Source organism: Salmo trutta, chromosome 14, assembly GCF_901001165.1.
Source record: "Salmo trutta chromosome 14, fSalTru1.1, whole genome shotgun sequence".
NCBI lineage: Eukaryota > Metazoa > Chordata > Actinopteri > Salmoniformes > Salmonidae > Salmo > Salmo trutta.
The window spans coordinates 52758741-52779342 of NC_042970.1; the positions used below are offsets into that span (position 1 = coordinate 52758741).

At 40.1% G+C, this 20602-nt stretch overlaps 1 protein-coding gene across 2 annotated transcripts in view; it reads right to left on the reverse strand.

Annotated features, from left to right (window-relative positions):
* LOC115208368 (cadherin-22-like) overlaps positions 1–20602 on the reverse strand; it is a 126995-nt gene that overhangs the window by 38371 nt on the left and 68022 nt on the right. For both annotated transcript variants that reach the window (XM_029776374.1, XM_029776373.1), the window contains one exon: positions 2280–2401. In XM_029776374.1, coding sequence (XP_029632234.1) covers positions 2280–2401 — 122 coding nt within the window. The remainder of the gene's footprint in view (positions 1–2279; positions 2402–20602) is intronic.

Below are 20602 nucleotides of genomic sequence, written 5' to 3' on the forward strand. Positions count from 1 at the left end.
ATAGTCACTTTAACTCTACCTACATGTACATATTACCTCAATTACCTCGCCTAACCGCTGCCCCCGCACATTGACTCTGTACCGGCACCCCCTGTATATAGCCTCGCTATTGTTATTTTTCTGCTGCTCTTTAATTATTTATTACTTTTATTTTAGATTTTTTACTTAACACGTATTCATTTTTTTAACTGTATTGTTGGATAAGGGCTTGTAACTAAGCATTTCACTGTATGGTCTACACCTGTTGTATTCGGCGCATGTGACAAATACGATTTGATTTGATTTGATTGTGCCTTCAACAAAAACAGAAGCCCATTACATTTTATTTCTATCGCTTACCTGTCAACAAACTGACCATTTGTCCTGACCCATCAATGGATAGACGTCAGTGGATAAATTAAAATGGGAAAATATGGTCCTATCTACGTTATTTGAAAAAGATTTCCAAATGCCAATGTGCCCGTGAGCTGAACATCTTTGAGCTGCACGTCTGAAATCTAAATGGACCTGTGAAAGAACCCTGTAGGGGAAAATCTCAACAATAAGACTAATGGTCTCCCTATGATTATGTGTTGAAGGTTAATGTTGGCTTGCAGATGGAGGAGGGAGCGAGGAAGGAGCGAGGTGGCGAGAGATCAGACCAGACAATGTTATTGGGAGAGGTGGCAAACACAGAGGGTGATGAGCAGTTAAGAGTCTGCAGATCAAGAGGAGGGGAGGCCTAAGCCTCATTACACATGTAAATGTGGCTTCCAGCTTGGAGGCCTCGCTTAAAATCACTGTGCATCCCAGATGTCAACCTACTCCTTATATAGTGCACTACCTTTGACTAGGGCCAATAGGGCCCTGGTCAAAAGTAGAGCACTATACTACATAGGGAGTAAAATGCCATTTGGGATGCATCCCCAGTCTTTTAATTATTCCTTTGCTCCGCTCAGTGTAATTGGCTCCAACTGAGCCAGTGGCTTGTTGACCGTGAATGGAAATAAAATACCTTAATGACCCCGTCCATTTTTAATGGTAGTTGAGAATCAGGGTTATTCTGTCTATTCTCTTTCTTCTGCACTATGCATACAGCCACACATGTATTATTCTTATGCCACCAACTGTTCCAAGTTCATGACCTTTGGATTATGCATTCATTTCTGTCCAACTTCAATGATATTGTGTAATCTCTCCACTAAATCGGCTGTTGAATATTATGTAGTAAATATCAAAACAGCTGGCATTTTTTGTTGTTGTTTATAAATACAACAGATGAAGGGTATAAAATCGCATGCAAATGCATGATGTCAACAAATTAAAATAGCATACAATCCATCCTCCAAAGGGGCTAACTCAATTTGTATTTTTTTGACACTATATTGAAGACTGATACTTGTATATTTATGCTGGGGCCACCAAATGGAAAAAGTACACACTCACTGTAAGTCACTTTGGATAAAAGTGTCTGCTAAATGGCTTATTATATACTGATTCAATCCCAGCTTTACATCTTCAGTCAAGAAAGCACAATTGCAAAGAGCACATACATACATCTTCCTTTTATAACCAATAACTCAAGTATTGGCGTAAGCCTAGTTTGGTAAGCTGCTTGTGTGCCAAAAACAGAGTTTATAAATTGCCTTTGGAACAAAGTGTCAAATAGATCATGCTGTCCAATTGAAAAAGGTCCAAACGAGAATCTAGGCGATAATGAAACAATTCTGACAAAGAGGAAGAATGATGGGCTGTGCTCTACAACCAACACAAATTGATTTCCCGACATTGCCTCCGACCAGCAAGCATACAAAGGTCTACTAGTATATAGCAAACAACTTATGTTTTAAACACAGCTTTGGAAACAACATCTCCGATTTGATGCATCAGAGATAGTTTAAATGAAGTAGAGGAGTTGGATTGCTGGTGCTGGATAGTTCTTAAAACAAAACTAGATAGAGCACAATGCAATCATGGGCTGTTCCACACAACTGTGATATTGAAAACCCTAGGGTGCGTTGGTAAATCATGACATTGAATTACATTTCTGTATGTACACCTTAGAAATTCAAAATGTATCCAAAATATTGCCATTTAAGTCAGTTTCCCAACGGGATTTGTTTTCTTAGCCCCTTATTGCTGTTGAACTCAGTTGTGGTTGACTCATGGTAATATTTTTGATAATCTACTGAAAATAATTATTATGATGAATTTATGAAATACCAGCAACTTCATTCACACAACCAGCACAATAAATACATATTAATGTATTAATGCATTACTTTAGAATTTGCCCTTACCTGACCCGGCTTGGCATCCTCACAGATAGATGCCTCGTAGGGTGTGGCCAGTTCAGGTGGGTTATCATTCACATCCAGGATACGAATGCTCACTGACGAATGTGATATCTGGGATACATTATCTACAAAGAGAACAGAGATTAATTTACAGTGATTGTATTGAATATTTTACAAAATGGTGATGTTGTACTTTATACTATAACAGTAATATTGTAGTGACTGAAATAATGTGTTGAACTGGACATTCACTCTTTCAATGTATAATATTGAAAGAGTGAAAGAAATGACCAAACAAAACCAAAACTGTACATTATTCTATATATAACTTTCAGAGGTGAAATGCGGTATAAAGCTGATTGAATTCTGAGAAAACAGGGAGGTCAATATTGGGCAGTGCATATTCTTATCACCTTTTCTCCACACACAGAGACGCGTACAAGCTCTCCCTCTCCCTCCATTTGGCAAATCTGACCATAACTCTATCCTCCTGATTCCTGCTTACAAGCAAAAATTGAAGCAGGAAGTACCAGTGACTTGGTCTATAAAAAAAGTGGTCAGAAGAAGCAGATGCTAAACTACAGGACTGTTTTTCTAGCACAGACTGGAATATATACTGTGATTCTTCCGATGGTATTGTGGAGTACAACACATCAGTCACTGGCTTTATCAATAAGTGCATTGAGGATGTCGTCCCCACAGTGACTGTACGTACATACCCCAAACAGAACCCATGGATTACAGGCAACATTCGCATTGAGCTAAAGGGTAGAGCTGCCACTTTCAAGGAGCGGGACTCTAACCAGGAAGCTTATAAGAAATGCCCTCCGACGAACCATCCAACAGGCAAAGCGTCAATACAGGACTAAGATCGAATTGTACTACACCGGCTCTGACACTTGTCGGATATGGCAGGGCTTGCAAACGATTACAAACTACAAAGGGAAGCACAGCTGAGAGCTGCCCAGTGAAACAAGAGCATCAGCTGTCCCGTACGACTGTGTGATCACACTCTCCGCAGCCGATGTGAGTAAGACCTTTAAACAGGTCAACATTCACAAGGCCGCTGGGCCAGACGGATTACCAGGACGTGTACTCCGAGCATGCGCTGACCAACTGGCAAGTGTCTTCAATGACATTTTCAACCTCTCCGTGTCTGAGTCTGTAATACCAACATGTTTCAAGCAGACCACCATAGTCCCTGTGCCAAGAACACTAAGGTAACCTGCCTAAATGACTACCGACCCGTAGCACTCACATCTGTAACACCAACACCATTATCCCAGAAACCCTAGACCAACTGCAATTTGCATCCCGCACCAACAGATCCGCAGATGATGTAATCTCTATTGCTCTCCACACTGCCCTTTCCCACCTGGACAAAAGGAACACCTAAGTGAGAATGCTATTCATTGACTACAGCTCAGCATTCAACACCATAGTGCCCTCAAAGCTCATCACTAAGCTAAAGACCCTGGGACTAAACACCTCCCTCTGCAACTGGATCCTGGACTTCCTGATGGGCCGCCCCCCAGGTGGTAAGGGTAGGTAACAACACATCCGCCAAAATCTTCAACACGGGGGCCCCTCAGGGGGTATGTGCTCAGTCCCCTCCTGTACTCCCTGTTCACTCATGACTGCACGGCCAGGCACGACTCCAACACCATCATTAAGTTTGCTGATGACACAACAGTGGTAGGCCTGATCACCGACAACGATGAGACAGCCTATAGGGAGGAGGTCAGAAACCTGACTGTGTAGTGCATGGACAACAACCTCTCCCTCAACTTGATCAAGACAAAGGAGATGATTGTGGACTACAGAAAAATAAGGACCGAGCACGCCCCAATTCTCATCGACGGGGCTGTAGTGGAGCAGGTTGAGAGCTTCAAGTTCCTTGGCGTCCACATTACCAACAAACTAACATGATCCTAGCACACCAAGACAGTCGTGAAGAGGGCACGACAAACCCTATTCCCCCTTAGGAGACTGAAAAGATTTGACATGGGTCCTCAGATCCTCAAAAGGTTTTACAGCTGCACCATCGAGAGCATCCTGATGGGTTGCATTACTGCCTGGTATGGCAACTGCTTGGCCTCCGACCACAAGGCACTACGGAGGGTAGTGCGTACGGCCCAGTACATCACCGGGGCTAAGCTTGCTACCATCCAGGACCTCTATACCAGGCGGTGTCAGAAGAAGGCCCGAAAAATTGTCAAAGACTCCAACCACCCTGTTCTCTCTGCTACCGCAAGGCAACCGGTACCGGAGAGCCAAGTCTAGGTCCAAGAGGCTTCTAAACAGCTTTTACCCCCAAGTCATAAGACTCCTGAACAGCTAATCAAATGGCTACCCAGACTATTTGCATTGCCCCCCCCCCCCCCCCCCCCCATGTTGCTGCTACTCTCTGTTATTATCTATACATAGACACTTTAATAACTCTACCCACAAGTACATAGTTACCTCAATTACCTCGACACGGGTGCCCCCCGCACATTGACACATTGACTCTGTACCGGTACCCCCTGTATGTATCCCCGCTATTATTATTTACTGCTGCTCTTTAATTATTTGTTATTTTCATCTCTTACTTTTTTAGGGATTTTCTGCATTGTTGTTGGTTATTGGTTAATAATGTTGTTTAATTATTGTTGGTTATTAAGGGCTTGTAAGTAAGCATTTCACTGTAAGGTGAATGAATGAATGAATACCTGTTGTATTCAGTGCATGTGACAACAAATGTTATTTTTTTAGTACGTTGTGTTCAACGGGAGACCGCATGAAAGACAACATTTTCCCAACGAAGCCTTCAGCAAGCTTGTGCATTTCCAGTGAGTGGTGACAGCTTTTAATGTGTCCTAAAATGACTTACGTTACAGGATAACACTTTTCTGACACGAGTGAGGGCCAACACAAATGTGACCCGTTTCACAAAACGTTTTTTTTAAAAATCAAAATACGTGTAACATGTGAGCTTTCATGTGCCTTAATAACAAACTTGAATGCCATCTGCAAATATGAATACAATTGTTAAATTATGAGTCTTGTTGGTTAAGCAATAGAAAATACAGCAACCTACCCACTTGCCATTATTGGCTGAGATAACGAGTGGGCTGGACCTCCCGAGAGAGGAGAGAGGATTGGTCTGCCATATAGAGGGCTTCTGTCTATTTGAGCTGGTCAGTCTGTGTTGGTAATCCTGTCGAACGCGGCTTTTTTAAAATGTATTGTGTAGTGGAGCTGCATAAGTGTTGCTCTCCACTTTCTGGGGGATCGAGTTTTGAAATCAGTGGAATTAGAGTATGACAGCTAAAGAGATGGAGAAAACACCTGTCTCCGGATTACATCTTCAAGGGCAACCGTGGCATGGCATCCGTTACAGGGAGACGCGTTCATCATGCATGTTGATCTATACGAGTAAGATAGTCTAGCTGGCCTCCCGAGTGGTGCGGAGGTCTAAGGCACTGCACCGCAGTGCTAGCTGTGCCGCTAGAGATTCTGAGTTGGAGTCCAGGCTCTGTCGCAGCCGGCCACGACCAGGAGACCCATGGGGCGGCGCACAATTGACCCAGCGTTGTCCGGGTTAGGGGAGGGTTTGGCCGGGAGGGATGTCCTTGTCCCATCACGCACAAGCAACTCCTGTGGCGGGCCGGGCACAGTGCACACTGACACGGTCGCAAGGTGTACAGTGTTTCCTCTGACACATTAGTTCGACTGGCTTACGGGTTAAGAGGGCATGGTGTCAAGAAGCAGTGCGGCTTGGTTGGGTTGTGTTTCAGAGGGCGCACGGCTCTCAGAGGGCGCACGGGAGTTGCAGCGATTGAGACAAGACTGTAACTACTTATTGGATACCATGAAATTGAAGGAGAAAAAGGGGTAGAAATAAAACATTTAAACATTATAAATAAAGACAGTCTAGCTAGCCACATTTTCAAATATTACACATTTTATAATTTTGACAGAATGTGGTTTCATTTCAAGCTAAAGTATACTGTTAGCTAACGTTAGCTGGCTGGCTCCCTGGCTAACATTACATGTATGACGTTATTAATCGTATCCCAGAACCGTTTGCTTTGCTAGTTAGAGCCTAATGTTAGCTAGCTAACATTGAACCTGGTTGGTTAGGTCCCAGCAGATTCATGCAGGATAGTAACGACATGATTTGGCACTATGTTCATTGTTGTTTAACTAGCTAACGTTAGCTGGCTGGCTCATTAGCTAAGGTTACGTGATGTGTGTGATCTTACACGTTGTTTACCTAGCTAGGTTCAATGTTTACCTAGCTAGCTAGCTAGCTAGCTAGCTACATGTCTTAATTAAGCTGAAGTATACAACACCCATTGAATATGGCCGATATCAATAAACGTCGTCAAAAAAGCATAATGAAATTGTTGCCAGCAGGGCTGGTTAGGCTGTTTTATGTTATCCGGAGGTAAACAAATCATCAGCAAGAGCGTCAAGTGTGTGCTCTGAACACTCCATGAGCAAAACGAGATGGGTGGGGCTAAAGCTTAAGAGGCTGTGAACGATGCTGAATGGGTGTAGACAAAGAAGAGCTCTTCACTAGATACCAAAACATTCAAAGGCAATTTCTCAAAAGTGAGTTTACAAGGTTATCAACTTTCAAAGCAGAATTACTTTCCCATTATTCCTCAAATGTAGTGTATTAGATACACTTTTGTTGCTGAGTCTCTACTTTTATTCAATGTAAAAAACATAATTTCAAATTTGGCTACATAAGACCAAATCCAGGTTGTGAGTCACAAATGAGCGAGCCTATTTTCATATCAGAGCTCCAACTATTAAATAATGAATATAAAAAAATACAACTTTAATGATTAGAGTACACCAGTAGCCTGACTTAAACATTGAAATATGAATTAACACACTTAATAATGTGTTGTAAATTATTTTGATCATGCCCCTGTTGAAAGATAACAAAGCAGTGTTTACACCCCTATTCTCTCAGTGAACTTCTTGAAAGGCCACAACAAAACGTGGAAGGGAAGACGATTACATAATTAGTGCAATCAAAATCCACTTTAAATTAGACTCACTACCCCTAATTACAAAACTCAGTGGGTTCTGCGCGTCGACATCTCCTTGCATTTTAATTCCGATTCCGAATTATTTGATTATGTTTGACGAGTTTCCATGTTGGAAGTTACGAGTTACCATTTTACGAATGTATCTCCTTATCAATTGAGAGTGAGTCATCATTGCAATCTCATGTGTGATCACCATATCTAAAGGATGTGCATGTATTGTAATTACATTCAAACATATCTACATATGTAACTGTGTACAGTCAACAAATGTTGTTATAATTGTCATCCATTTACAGTTTCAAAGTCCATAACAACACAACATTTAAATTGAAAGTGCCACCAATCACTCACACTTCATTTCACAGTGGTGGTAGTGTTGCTAATGAGAATACTCAGTCCACTAACAGCATAATCCTTACATCGATGCTATATTTTAATTGACTGCTATTTCCCTGAGCAGCAAGAATATAAATGGATGTGCACTCACAGTACTCACAGGGGTCCTACAGAGCAGATAGGAGAATGGCATCAGTACAAATTACATTAAAAAAACTACTACTATACCACAGAACCAGGCTCTAGACATAAAGGGATTGTGTAGTTCACGACCAATAGTTCAGCTTGGTTGCTACAGGAAGCAGTTTGTTCTAAATGTCAATTCGGTCAATAGGGAAATGGGGATATGAATGGACTGAGTTATTTGGTCTTTGTTTCATCTTCCTTCTGAGGCGAAAGATCAGTGAAGCAGAGAATGGGGTCATACAGTACTGTATATCAACAATCAAATTGTGACGTTGTACTGTACCGCTAACCAAAATAAGACATGTTTAGATATTTGTTTTCATACCCTGAATGACAAGAAGTGACTGGAATACACACTTTGGTTTAAATGTCATCCACAAATCATTTCCCCCCACCCCCTAAATATGCTTCTCTGCATCTCTGCTAAAATCTGGGTAAAAAAATATTTGGTCTTATTCAGTACATTTAGTTATTGCTTGCTTTTCTAAAGTCTACCAACCTTGCCAGGACTTGAGACTCGACATTGACTTGAGACTGATGACTTGAAATTATCTGGCCAGGTTTTGTAACGTTTTGTCACTCATTTTGTGGCACAGAGTCTCCGTGGGATAGGCTACTCTCCATGCAGCTAGTGAAACACACACTCAGCCCTCTGATTGGGCCAGCAATTGTCAATCAACACAAATCAGGTGAGCTAGTGCAATGAGAAGGTTTTGGAGGGTTGTGAGTGTGAAACTGAATGGGAAAAACACAATTTTTTCATACATATTTTAATAGGCTACATTTAGGTTACCATTTGTATTATACATTTGCTTATTCGATATTGTCACCAACATAGGCCTACTGCATTGCACCAAATTCTTGTTTCAAAAACATCTAATCTGTGCCTCAGAACCAAAAAGTTGCACGTCTTGACTGTTGATCTGTTCAACGGACCTGCTACCTTTTCCCGGACCTGCTGTTTCGAACCTCTCTCTCTCTCGCTCTCTCTTTTTCTCTCTCGCTCTCCTACTGTCTCGACCTATGTATGCTCGGCTATGAAAAGCCAACTGACATTTACTCCTGAGGTGCTGACCTGTTGCACCCTCTATAACCACTGTGATTATTATTTGACTATATTGGTCATCTATGAATATCTGAAATTCTTGAACGAAATAGCCTTAACCTCTTGCGTATATCCTACCACTGGGGGCGCCACAGCGCATTTTGGAAAAAATTCGTTCCCATTTTCAACGGCCTACTAATCACTAATCTTCAAAGGTTAGTGCATGTTTTGTTCAATCAAGTTCATATTTATATCAAAACAGAGGATATTTGAACATAACTATGGATTATTTTGAACCAAAACAACATTTGTGGATGAAGTAGAAGTCCTGGTAGTGCATTCTGATGAAGAACAGCAAAGGTAATACAATTTTTCTTATAGTAATTCTTAGTTTAGTGAACGCCAAACTTGGTGGGTGTCAAATTAGCTAGCCCGTGATGGCAAGCTATCTACTCAGAATATTGCAAAATGTGCTTTTGCCAAAAAACTATTTTAAAATCTGACACCGCGATTGCATAAAGGAGTTCTGTATCTATAATTCTTAAAATAATTGTTATGTTTTTTGTGAACGTTTATCGTGAGTAATTTAGTAAATTCACCGGAAGTTTTCAGTATGTTTGCTAGTTCTGAACGTCACATGCTTATGTAAAAAGCTGTTTTTTGATATAAATATGAACTTGATTGAACAAAACATGCATGTATTGTATAACATAATGTCCTAGGAGTGTCATCTGATGAAGATCATCAAAGGTTAGTGCTGCATTTAGCTGTGGTTTTGGTTTTTGTGACATTATATGCAATCTTGAAAAATGGGTGTGTGATTAATTCTGGCTGGGTACTCTCCTGACATAATCTAATGTTTTGCTTTCGTCGTAAAGCCTTTTTGAAATCGGACAATGTGGTTAGATTAATGAGAGTCTTGTCTTTAAAATGGTGTAAAATAGTCATATGTTTGAGAAATTGAAGTAATAGCATTTTTAAGGTTTTTGAATATCGCGCCACTCGATTCCACTGGCTGTTGACTAGGTGGGACGTTTTCGTCCCACATACCCTAGAGAGGTGCAAGGGGCACCACAAAGCAAGCGGCACTATGAAGACCAAGGAGCTTTCCAAACAGGTCAGAGACAAAGATGTGGAGAAGTACAGATCAGGGTTGAGTTATAAAAAAATATCTGAAACTTTGAACATCCCATGGAGCACCATTAAATCCATTATTAAAAACGGGAAATAATATGACACCACAACAAACCTGCCAAGAGAGGGCCGCCCACCAAAACTCATGGAGCAAGCAAGGAGGGCATTGATCAGAGAGACAACAAAGAGACCAACGATAACCCTGAAGGAGCTGCAACGGAGATTGGAGTATCTGTCCATAGGACCACTTTAAGCCGTACACTCCACAGAGCTGGGCTTTACGGAAGAGTGTCCAGAAAAGAAATAAGCAAACATGTTTGGTGTTTGCCAAAAGGCATTTGGGACACTCCCCAAACATAAGGAAGAAGGTACTCTGGTCAGATGAGACTAAAATGTTGCTTTTTGGTAATCAAGGAAAACGCTATGTCTGGAGCAAACCCAACTCCTCTCATCAGCCCAAGAACAACATGTTTTTCATCAGCAGGGACTGGGAAACTGGTCAGAATTGAAGGAATGATGGATGGTGCTAAATACAGGGAAATACTTGAGGGAAACCTGTTTCAGTCTTCCAGAGATTTGAGACTGGGACGGAGGTTCACCTTCCAGCAGGACAATGACCCCAAGCATACTGCTAAAGCAACACTCGAGTGGTTTATTAAGGGGAAACATTTAAATGTCTTGGAATGGCCTAGTCAAAGACCAGACCTCAATCCAATTGAGAATCTGTGCTATGACTTAAAGATTGCTGTACATCAGCGGAACCCATCCAACTTGAAGGAGCTGGAGCAGTTTTGCCTTAAAGAATGAGCAAACATCCCAGTGGCTAGATGTGCCAAGCTTATAGAGACATACTCCAAGAGACTTGCAGCTGTAATTGCTGCAAAAGGTGGCTCTACAAAGTATTTGCTGAATTGTTCAGTTTTTTTGTCTTATTTCTTGTTTGTTTCACAATAAAAAATATTTTGCATCTTCAAAGTGGTAGGCATGTTGTGTAAATCAAGTGGTACAAACCCCCAAAAAATATATTTTAATTCCTGGTTGTAAGGCAACAAAATAGGAAAAATGCCAAGGGGGTAATTACTTTTGCAAGCCACTGTATAAATAGATATACAGTTGAAGTCGGAAGTTTACATACACTTAGGTTGGAGTCATTAAAACTCGTTTTTCAACCTCTCCATACATTTCTTGTTAACAAACTATAGTTTTGGCAAGTCGGTTAGGACATCTACTTTGTGCATGACACAAGTAATTTTTCCAACAATTGTTTACAGACAGATTATTTCAGTGTATCACAATACCAGTAGGTCATACATTTTGAAAATTTTGAAAATTTTCGAAAATTCTGTAATGCTTTAGAAGCTTCTGATAGACTAATTGACATCATTTGTGTCAATTGGAGGTGTACCTGTGGATGTATTTCAAGGCCTACCTTCAAACTCAGTGCCTCTTTGCTTGACATCATGGGGAAATCAAAAGAAATCAGCCAAGACCTCAGAAAAAACAACTGTAGACCTCTACAAGTGTGGTTGATCCTTGGGAGCAATTTCCAAATGCCTGAAGGTACCACATTCATCTGTACAAAAAATAGTACGCAAGTATAAACACCATGGGACCATGCAGCCGTCATACCGCTCAGGATGAGACGCGTTCTGTCTCCTAGAGATGAACGTACTTTGGTGCGAAAAGCGAAAATCAATCCCAGAACATTATTTAACCTGTTAGGGTATAGGGGGCAGTATTGAGACTTTTTGAAAAAAGATGTGCCCATTTTTAAATGCCTCCTACACCTACCCAGTAACTACAATATGCATATACTTATTATATATGGATAGAAAACACCCTAAAGTTTCAAAAACTGTTTGAATGGTGTCTGTGAGTATAACAGAACTCATTTGGCAGGCAAAACCCTGAGACAGATTCTGACAGGAAGTGGATACCTGATGTGTTGAATTGACTTTGAGCCTATGCCATTGAAAAACAAAGGGGGTGAGGTAAATTCTGGCACTTCCTATTGCTTCCACAAGATGTCCCCAGCCTTTACAAAGTGTTTTGAGTGTTCTACAGTGAGATCTGACCGAATAAGAGCCATGGAACGTGATGGTCCATCATTCACCCTGGCGCGCGATTTGATGGTGGGTACTCTCATTCCGAAACGTTTTAAAAGAAAACCCAATGGTCCGCCTTGAATTTTATTCATGTTCTGGTTAAAAAAGGCCCTAATGATTTATGCGATACAACGTTTGACATGTTTGAACGAACGGAAATATATTTTTTCCGTTCTTGAAGTGAAGTGAAGTCCGGCTGGCTTAGATCATGCGCTACAACACGGAGGTTTTTCGACATAAATGATGAGCTTTTTTGAACAAAACTACATTCGTTATGGACCTGGGACTCTTTGGAAGTGACATCTGATGAAGAGAATCAAAGGTAATGGATTATTTATATAGTATTTTCGATTTTAGATTCCTCCAACATGGCGGTTAGTCTGTATCGCTATGCGTATTTTTCTGGCGCAGTGCTCAGATTATTGCAAAGTGTGATTTCCCAGTAAGGTTAATTTAAAATCTGACAAGTCCATTGCGTTCAAGAGATGTAAATCTATAATTCTTTGAATGACAATATAATATTTTAGCAATGTTTTCTAATATTAATTAATTATTTTGTCGTCATGACTTGACTGCCGGTATTGGAGGGAAACGATTTCCTGAACATCAACGCCATAGTAAAACACTGTTTTTAGATATAAATATGAACTTGATAGAACTAAAAATGCATGCATTGTCTAACAAAATGTCCTAGGAGTGTCATCTGATGGAGATTGTAAAAGGTTAGTGCATAATTTTAGCTGATTGTATGGTTTTGGTAAAGCCTGTCTTTGAATCGACAATGCATTGCACACCGCTATTGTCAATGTACTCTCCTAACATAACCTAACTTTATGCTTTCCCCGTAAAACCTTTTTGAAATCGGTAAACGTGGTTAGATTAAGAAGATGTTTATCTTTCAAAGGCTGTAAGTTAGTTGTATGTTTGAGAAATTTGAATTTGTACATTTATTTGGTTTCAAATTTGCCGCTCTTGAAATGCACCTGCTGTTGATAGGGTGCGCCACAGGTGGCACGCTAACGTCCCAGGTAGCCTCAAGAAGTTAAATATCCTATTGGACCAAAAACTGATCTGGCTAAATAATCTATGCGGGCCAAATAATGATGATCCACACTTCTTCGAAAATATATACTGCTCAAAAAAATAAAGGTAACACTTAAACAACACAATGTAACTCCAAGTCAATCACACTTCTGTGAAATCAAAATGTCCACTTAGGAAGCAACACTGATTGACAATAAATGTCACATGCTGTTGTGCAAATGGAATAGACAACAGGTGGAAATTATAGGCAATAAGCAAGACACCCCCAATAAAGGAGTGGTTCTGCAGGTGGAGACCACAGACCACTTCTCAGTTCCAATGCTTCCTGGCTGATGTTTTGGTCACTTTTGAATGCTGGCGGTGCTTTCACTCTAGTGGTAGCATGAGACGGAGTCTACAAACCACACAAGTGGCTCAGGTAGTGCAGCTCATCCAGGATGGCACAGCAATGCGAGCTGTGGCAAGAAGGTTTGCTGTGTCTGTCAGCGTAGTGTCCAGAGCATGGAGGTGCTACCAGGAGACAGGCCAGTACATCAGGAGACGTGGAGGAGGCCGTAGGAGGGCAACAACCCAGCAGCAGGACCGCTACCTCCGCCTTTGTGCAAGGAGGAGCACTGCCAGAGCCCTGCAAAATGACCTCCAGCAGGCCACAAATGTGCATGTGTCTGCTCAAACGGTCAGAAACAGACTCCATAAGGGTGGTATGAGGGCCCGACGTCCACAGGTGGGGGTTGTGCTTACAGCCCAACACCGTGCAGGACGTTTGGCATTTGCCAGAGAACACCAAGATTGGCAAATTCGCCACTGGCGCCCTGTGCTCTTCACAGATGAAAGCAGGTTCACACTGAGCACATGTGACAGACGTGACAGAGTCTGGAGACGCCATGGAGAACGTTCTGCTGCCTGCAACATCCTCCAGCATGACCGGTTTGGCGGTGGGTCAGTCATGGTGTGGGGTGGCATTTCTTTGGGGGGCCGCACAGCCCTCTATGTGCTCGCCAGAGGTAGCCTGACTGCCATTAGGTACCGAGATGAGATCCTCAGACCCCTTGTGAGACCATATGCTGGTGCGGTTGGCCCTGGGTTCCTCCTAATGCAAGACAATGGTAGACCTCATGTGGCTGGAGTGTGTCAGCAGTTCCTTCAAGAGGAAGGCATTGATGCTATGGACTGGCCCGCCCGTTTCCCTTGACCTGAATCCAATTGAGCACATCTGGGACATCATGTCTCGCTCCATCCACTAACGCCACGTTGCACCACAGACTGTCCAGGAGTTGGCGGATGCTTTAGTCCAGGTCTGGGAGGAGATCCCTCAGGAGACCATCCGCCACCTCATCAGGAGCATGCCCAGGCGTTGTAGGGAGGTCATACAGGCACGTGGAAGCCACACACACTACTGAGCCTCATTTTGACTTGTTTTAAGGACATTACATCAAAGTTGGATCAGCCTGTAGTGTGGTTTTCCACTTTAATTTTGAGTGTGACTCCAAATCCAGACCTCCATGGGTTGATAAATTGGATTTCCATTGATTATTTTTGTGTGATTTTGTTGTCAACACATTCAACTATGTAAAGAAAAAAGTATTTAATAAGATTATTTCATTCATTCAGATCTAGGATGTGTTGTTTAAGTGTTCCCTTTATTTTTTTGAGCAGTGTATATAATAATCTATTGAGCTCACAAGCAACGAATGAATCTATTATTATGGTGGGAGATTATAATACGGTTTTAAGTACCTCAATGGATCGTAAAGTAAATCACTCTACAAACTGTCACCCTCAAGCACTAAAGGAGATCACGAAGATAATGGATACATTAGAACTAGTGGATATATGGAGGCTGAAGAACCCTGACCTAGTGAGATATACAGGGAGGCTTCATCAATCTAGCCATCTTGAATACTTCCTAGTCTCATTCTGGCATCAACAGTTTAAAAAGTATTAATAGGAGACCGAATGCGATAGGACCACCATCTAATTAGCCTCTATATAACTCTTACAGAATGTCCACGTGGACAATGGAAATTTAATCAGAACCTATTGGATGACAACTTGTTCTTAACTAAGACAAAATAATGAATTATTAACTTTTTTTGCACAGCATAGGTACAGCAAATCCCCATATTGTATGGGAAACGTTTAAATGTACTTTTGGAGGCCATTCAATACAATACTCATCATTAAAACAAAAGCAGTTTAGGTCAAAAGAGATTGGCCTAATAAAGGAAATAGAAGCAGTAACAGCGCAGGTAGATTGTATTGGAAACTGTACTATAGAGGTACAAAATAGGTTAAAGGAAAAACTAAAATAAATGGTGATACTTATTCAAGAACGATCAAGTGTAATGTACAGTTGAAGTCAGAAATTTACATACACCTTAGCCAAATACATTTAAACTCAGTTTTTCACAATTCCTGACATTTAATCCTTGTAAGCATTCCCTATCTTAGGTCAATTAGGATAACCATTTAAGACTGTGAAATGTCAGAATAATAGTAGAGGGAATGATTTATTTCAGCTTTTATTTCTTTCATCACATTCCCAGTGGTTCAGAAGTGTACATGCACTCAATTAGTATTTGGTAACATTGCCTTAAAATTGTTTAACTTCGGTAAAACATTTCAGGTAGCCTTCCCCAAGCTTCCCACAATAAGTTGGGTGAATTTTGGCCCATTCCTCCTGACAGAGCTGGTGTAACTGAGTCAGGTTTGTAGGCCTCCTTGCTCGCACACGCTTTTTCAGTTCTGCCCACATATTTTCTATAGGATTGAGGTCAGGGCTTTGTGTTGGCCACTCCAATAACTTTACTTTGTTATCCTTAAACCATTTTGCCACAACTTTGGAAATATGCTTGGGGTCACTGTCCATTTGGAAGATCCATTTGCGACCATATCCACTTCCTGACTGATGTCTTGAGATGTTGCTTCAATATATCCACATAATTTTCCTGCCTCATTATGCCATCTATTTTGTATTTTGCACCAGTCCCTCCTGCAGCAAAGCACCCCCACAACATGATGCTGCCACCCCCGTGCTTTACGGTTGGGATGGTATTCTTCGACTTGCAAGCCTCCCCTTTTTTTCCTCCAAACATAACGATGGTCATTATGGCCAAACAGTTCTATTTTTGTTTCATCAGACCAAAGGACATGTTCTCCAAAAAGTACGATCTTTGTCCCCATGTGCTGTTGCAAACTGTAGTCTGGCTTTTTTATGGCGGTTTTGGAGCAGTGGCTTCTTCCTTGCTGAGCGGCCTTTCAGGTTATGTTGATATAGGACTCGTTTGACTGTGTATATTGATACTTTTGTACTTGTTTCCTCCAGCATCTTCACAAGGTCCTTTGCTGTTGTTTTGGGATTGATTTGCACTTTTTGCAACAAAGTACGTTCATCTCTAGGAGACAGAACGCATCTCCTTCCTGAGCGGTATGACGACTGCATGGTCCCATGGTGTTTATACTTGTGTACTATTGTTTGTACAGATGAACGTCGTACCTTCAGGCATTTGGAAATTGCTCCCAAGGATGAACTAGACTTGTGGAGGTCTACAATTGTTTTTCTGAGGTCTTGGCTGATTTCTTTTGATTTTCCCATGATGTCAAGCAAAGAGAGTTTGAAGGTTGGCCTTGAAATACATCCACAGGTACACCTCCAATTGACTCAATTTATGTCAATTAGCCTATCAGATGCTTCTAAAGCCATGACATAATTTTCTGGAATTTTCCAAGCTGTTTAAAGGCACAGTCAACTTTAGTGTATGTAAACTTCTGACCCACTGGAACTGTGATACAGTGAATTATAAGTGAAATTATCTGTTTGTAAACAATTGTTGGAAAAATTACTTGTGTCATGCACAAAGTAGATGTCTTAACCGACTTGCCAAAACTATAGTTTGTTAACAAGAAATTTGTGGAGTGGTTGAAAAACTAGTTTTAATGACTCCAACCTAAGTGTATGTAAACTTCCGACTTCAACTGTACTTGTCTATTTCTGGTAAAAAAATCACATTGATTAACTATTTGGTCCTATCACAGTTTATTTACTTACTAATGGCCTACTCCAGATGACTAATTTTTTTAAATCATATGAGCAAAAAATATTTCATTTTATTTGGAATGCTAAGCCAGACAAAATGAAACGTGCCTATTTATATAATGAATATGAGTTTCGGGGGCTAAAATTATTATTAAATATTAAAGCTTTAAACCTCTCACTAAAAGCTTCACTCATACATAAGTTATACTTAAACCCCAAATGGTTCTCCAGTAGATTATTAAGAAAGGCTCATCCTTTGTTCAAAAATGGCCTTTTTGCCTTTATACAGATTACAACTTCTCATTTCTGACTAATTGAAAACAACATTTTGTTTCAAGTATGGCCCTTTCTTAAACAAGCCATACAAAGCTGGTTACAATTTCAGTTTTATCCTCCAGAAAAGATAGAACAAATATTACAACAAATGTTATGGTTAAACTCAAATATACTGATTAACAAAAAAAACATTCTTTATGGAAAAAATGTTTAAAAATTGTATTATATTTATTAATGATATTAGGAATAGAAACAGAGGACTTATGTCACATATGCAGCTATCGAAAATATATGTGAATATCTGCTCAATCCAAACTAACAACCAACTGATTGCAGTACTACCACAAAAATGTAGGAGGCAAGTGGAAAAGAGAGAAGATTGGGAATTTGTTTGCCTGCCAAAAATTAAAGATACAAATTGGCTGAAAGGAACTGGCATAAATAGAAAAATATACCAGTTTCATTTGAGGACAAAAATGTTGCAAAATAAATGGTAAGGATTTTCGATGTACCATGGCACATGGTACAAAAAACTACACTTGATTCAACACAAAGATTTTCAATTTAAATTATTCTATAAAATCACTGCCACCAGAATGCATACAACAATCTCAGCTCTGTAGATTTTGCTGCGAAGAGACAGAATTAATAGATAATATACTATGGTATTTCTTTTTATGCAATCAGGCAAATCAGTTAAGAACAAATTCTTATTTACAATGACGGCCTACCAGGGAAAGGTGCCTTATTTCGGGGCAGAATGACAGATTTTTTACCTTGTCAGCTCAGGGATTTGATCCTGCAACCTTTTGGTTACTGGCCCCGCACTCTAACCACTAGGCTACCTGCCGCCCCTATGTAGCTTGTTTCTGGTCACAGGTTCAGGAATGGTTAAAAAATCACAACATGCACTTAAAATTAACCTTACAAATATCAGTGTTGGGCAATTTGGAGTCAATAAATAATAATACTCGTAGCAAAAGTTTTCATCTTTAGCTCACAATCTGTGGATTCTATTTGATTAGAAAGGTTAAAAAAATGATGTAAAACATCACAGCACATTTGAAAAATATATGGCACATGGAAACCAAACGAGGGTGGTCTATGGTGATAGGTGGGATGGGCTGAGGGTTGGGATTAAAGAGCTTATGTTTGGTAATGTATTGTTGTTGTGTGACTGCTTTATATAAAAGTACCATGTATGTAAAATGTATATGTAGCAGAAAAGCTGTAAAAAAACTAAAATATATTTTTCTTCCATTTTTTTTAAAAAGCTTTAATTTGCCTGCTCTGGAATAGTCATGTTGTTGCTGTACACCTGTATCAGAATCACACGGTTCTTATCTTTCTAACAGTACTAAGCATGTGTTTGCAGGACTTTGAAATATAAAAGTATCTAAAAAGACAGCTTACAATTTATGTGTCACTTAGAAAATGCCATCAGAGGGTGTCAGAGTTTAACAGGTTAAACGGTAAACTGTTTCCGTAATGAAAATCCCCTGGTCGCAAAAACAATGATTGATAGGCAGCTAAAAGTTCTTCAACTCAACTATTATTGGGTTAAAATACCCATATAAACTTGTCATCCACAACAACCACAATCCATAAGCACAAATAGCTAAATGAGAGAGCAACAGTGTGATTCACATCAATGCGCTATGTAGTCTAGATATCAATAACAAGTTATATCTGTATCACCCATAGGCTAAACCACTGCTGTCGTCCTTACCTCCAAGGTGTTTATTCAAGTTGGATAATCTTTGGATGCCCACAGCAGTCGCACAATTTGAAGACATGGCTCGGACTGTAGTTTACAAAAGCCGAATCCTGCTATTTTCCCGCGATCATCAAACTAAATTTGATTTGTCATCATAATGGTCTCTGACATGTGGTCAGACTCACTCAGGCGGAACAAACTTTGTTCGCCAACAAATCATTTTTTGGCAAACATCCTTTCTGAATTTAAAGGTAATCCTAGAAGTAATCATCTAGGTTTTCAAAAGTAACTGTAATCCGATTACAATACTGTTGCTGGTAGCGTAAAGTTTTTTTGTAAGCCGTTACTACTCCCCAGCCCTGGTTCTAGCTGACAATTTTTAAGAAGACTGTAGCTATTTGAATACATAAATGATAGAATAACAGTATTTAACTAAGATAGTCAGAACACATTATCAAATTCATTAAGAAATGCATTATGATCATCAGACTAATTATTGTCATCACTGAACAACGAAGTGACAACATAATTCACTTAAATATTTCGGACATGAAAGTTTTTTTCGTTTGCGTGCAATTATTGCTGGCTAGACTAGCCTAGACAATACTTAGAGGGACATGGCAAAGACGTGTTCTGATTGGTCCATCTGTATTTGTTAAGACTTGTGATTGGATTGCAGATAGAACCTAATAGAACCTCTACTTGCACATCATCATCTGCACATCTATCACTCCAGTGTTAATGCTAAATTGTAATTATTTCGCCTCTGGCCTATTTATTGCCTTACCCCCTACTCTTCTACATTTGCACACACTGTCCATAGATTTTTTTCTATTGTGTTATTGACTGCATGTTTGTTTACATGTGGTTGTTTTTGTCGCACTGCTTTGCTGTATCTTGCCCAGGTCACAGTTGTAAATGAGAACTTGTTCTCAACTGGCCTACCTGGTAAAATAAAGGTGAAATAAAAAAATATATACAAAAATAGCACCAAGTTGAAATGGGTTTATACAGATAAATTGCACGACTTGGAGTTGACTTGAGACTCGACCCGTTCTACTTGTGACTCGACTTGAGACTCGTACCTTCTGACTTGTGACTTACTTGTGACTCAAATAATAGTGACTTGGTCCCACCTCTGGATACAGCCTTACTCAATATTGTTAGACATGGTAGTGGATGAGGTGAGTTTCCTCTGAACAATGTAAAGATCTTTGTGCATTTGGAAAAGCGCTATATAAATCCAATCTATTATATACAAATGGCTGACATGATATATTCATCACAAATACAATAAATTGTAAGTCATTCGAAAGTTCTAAATATCCCTAAAAGCTATTCTTGATAAGGACATTACATAGATTATACAATCACATTGATTAAACAATCACAGACACAG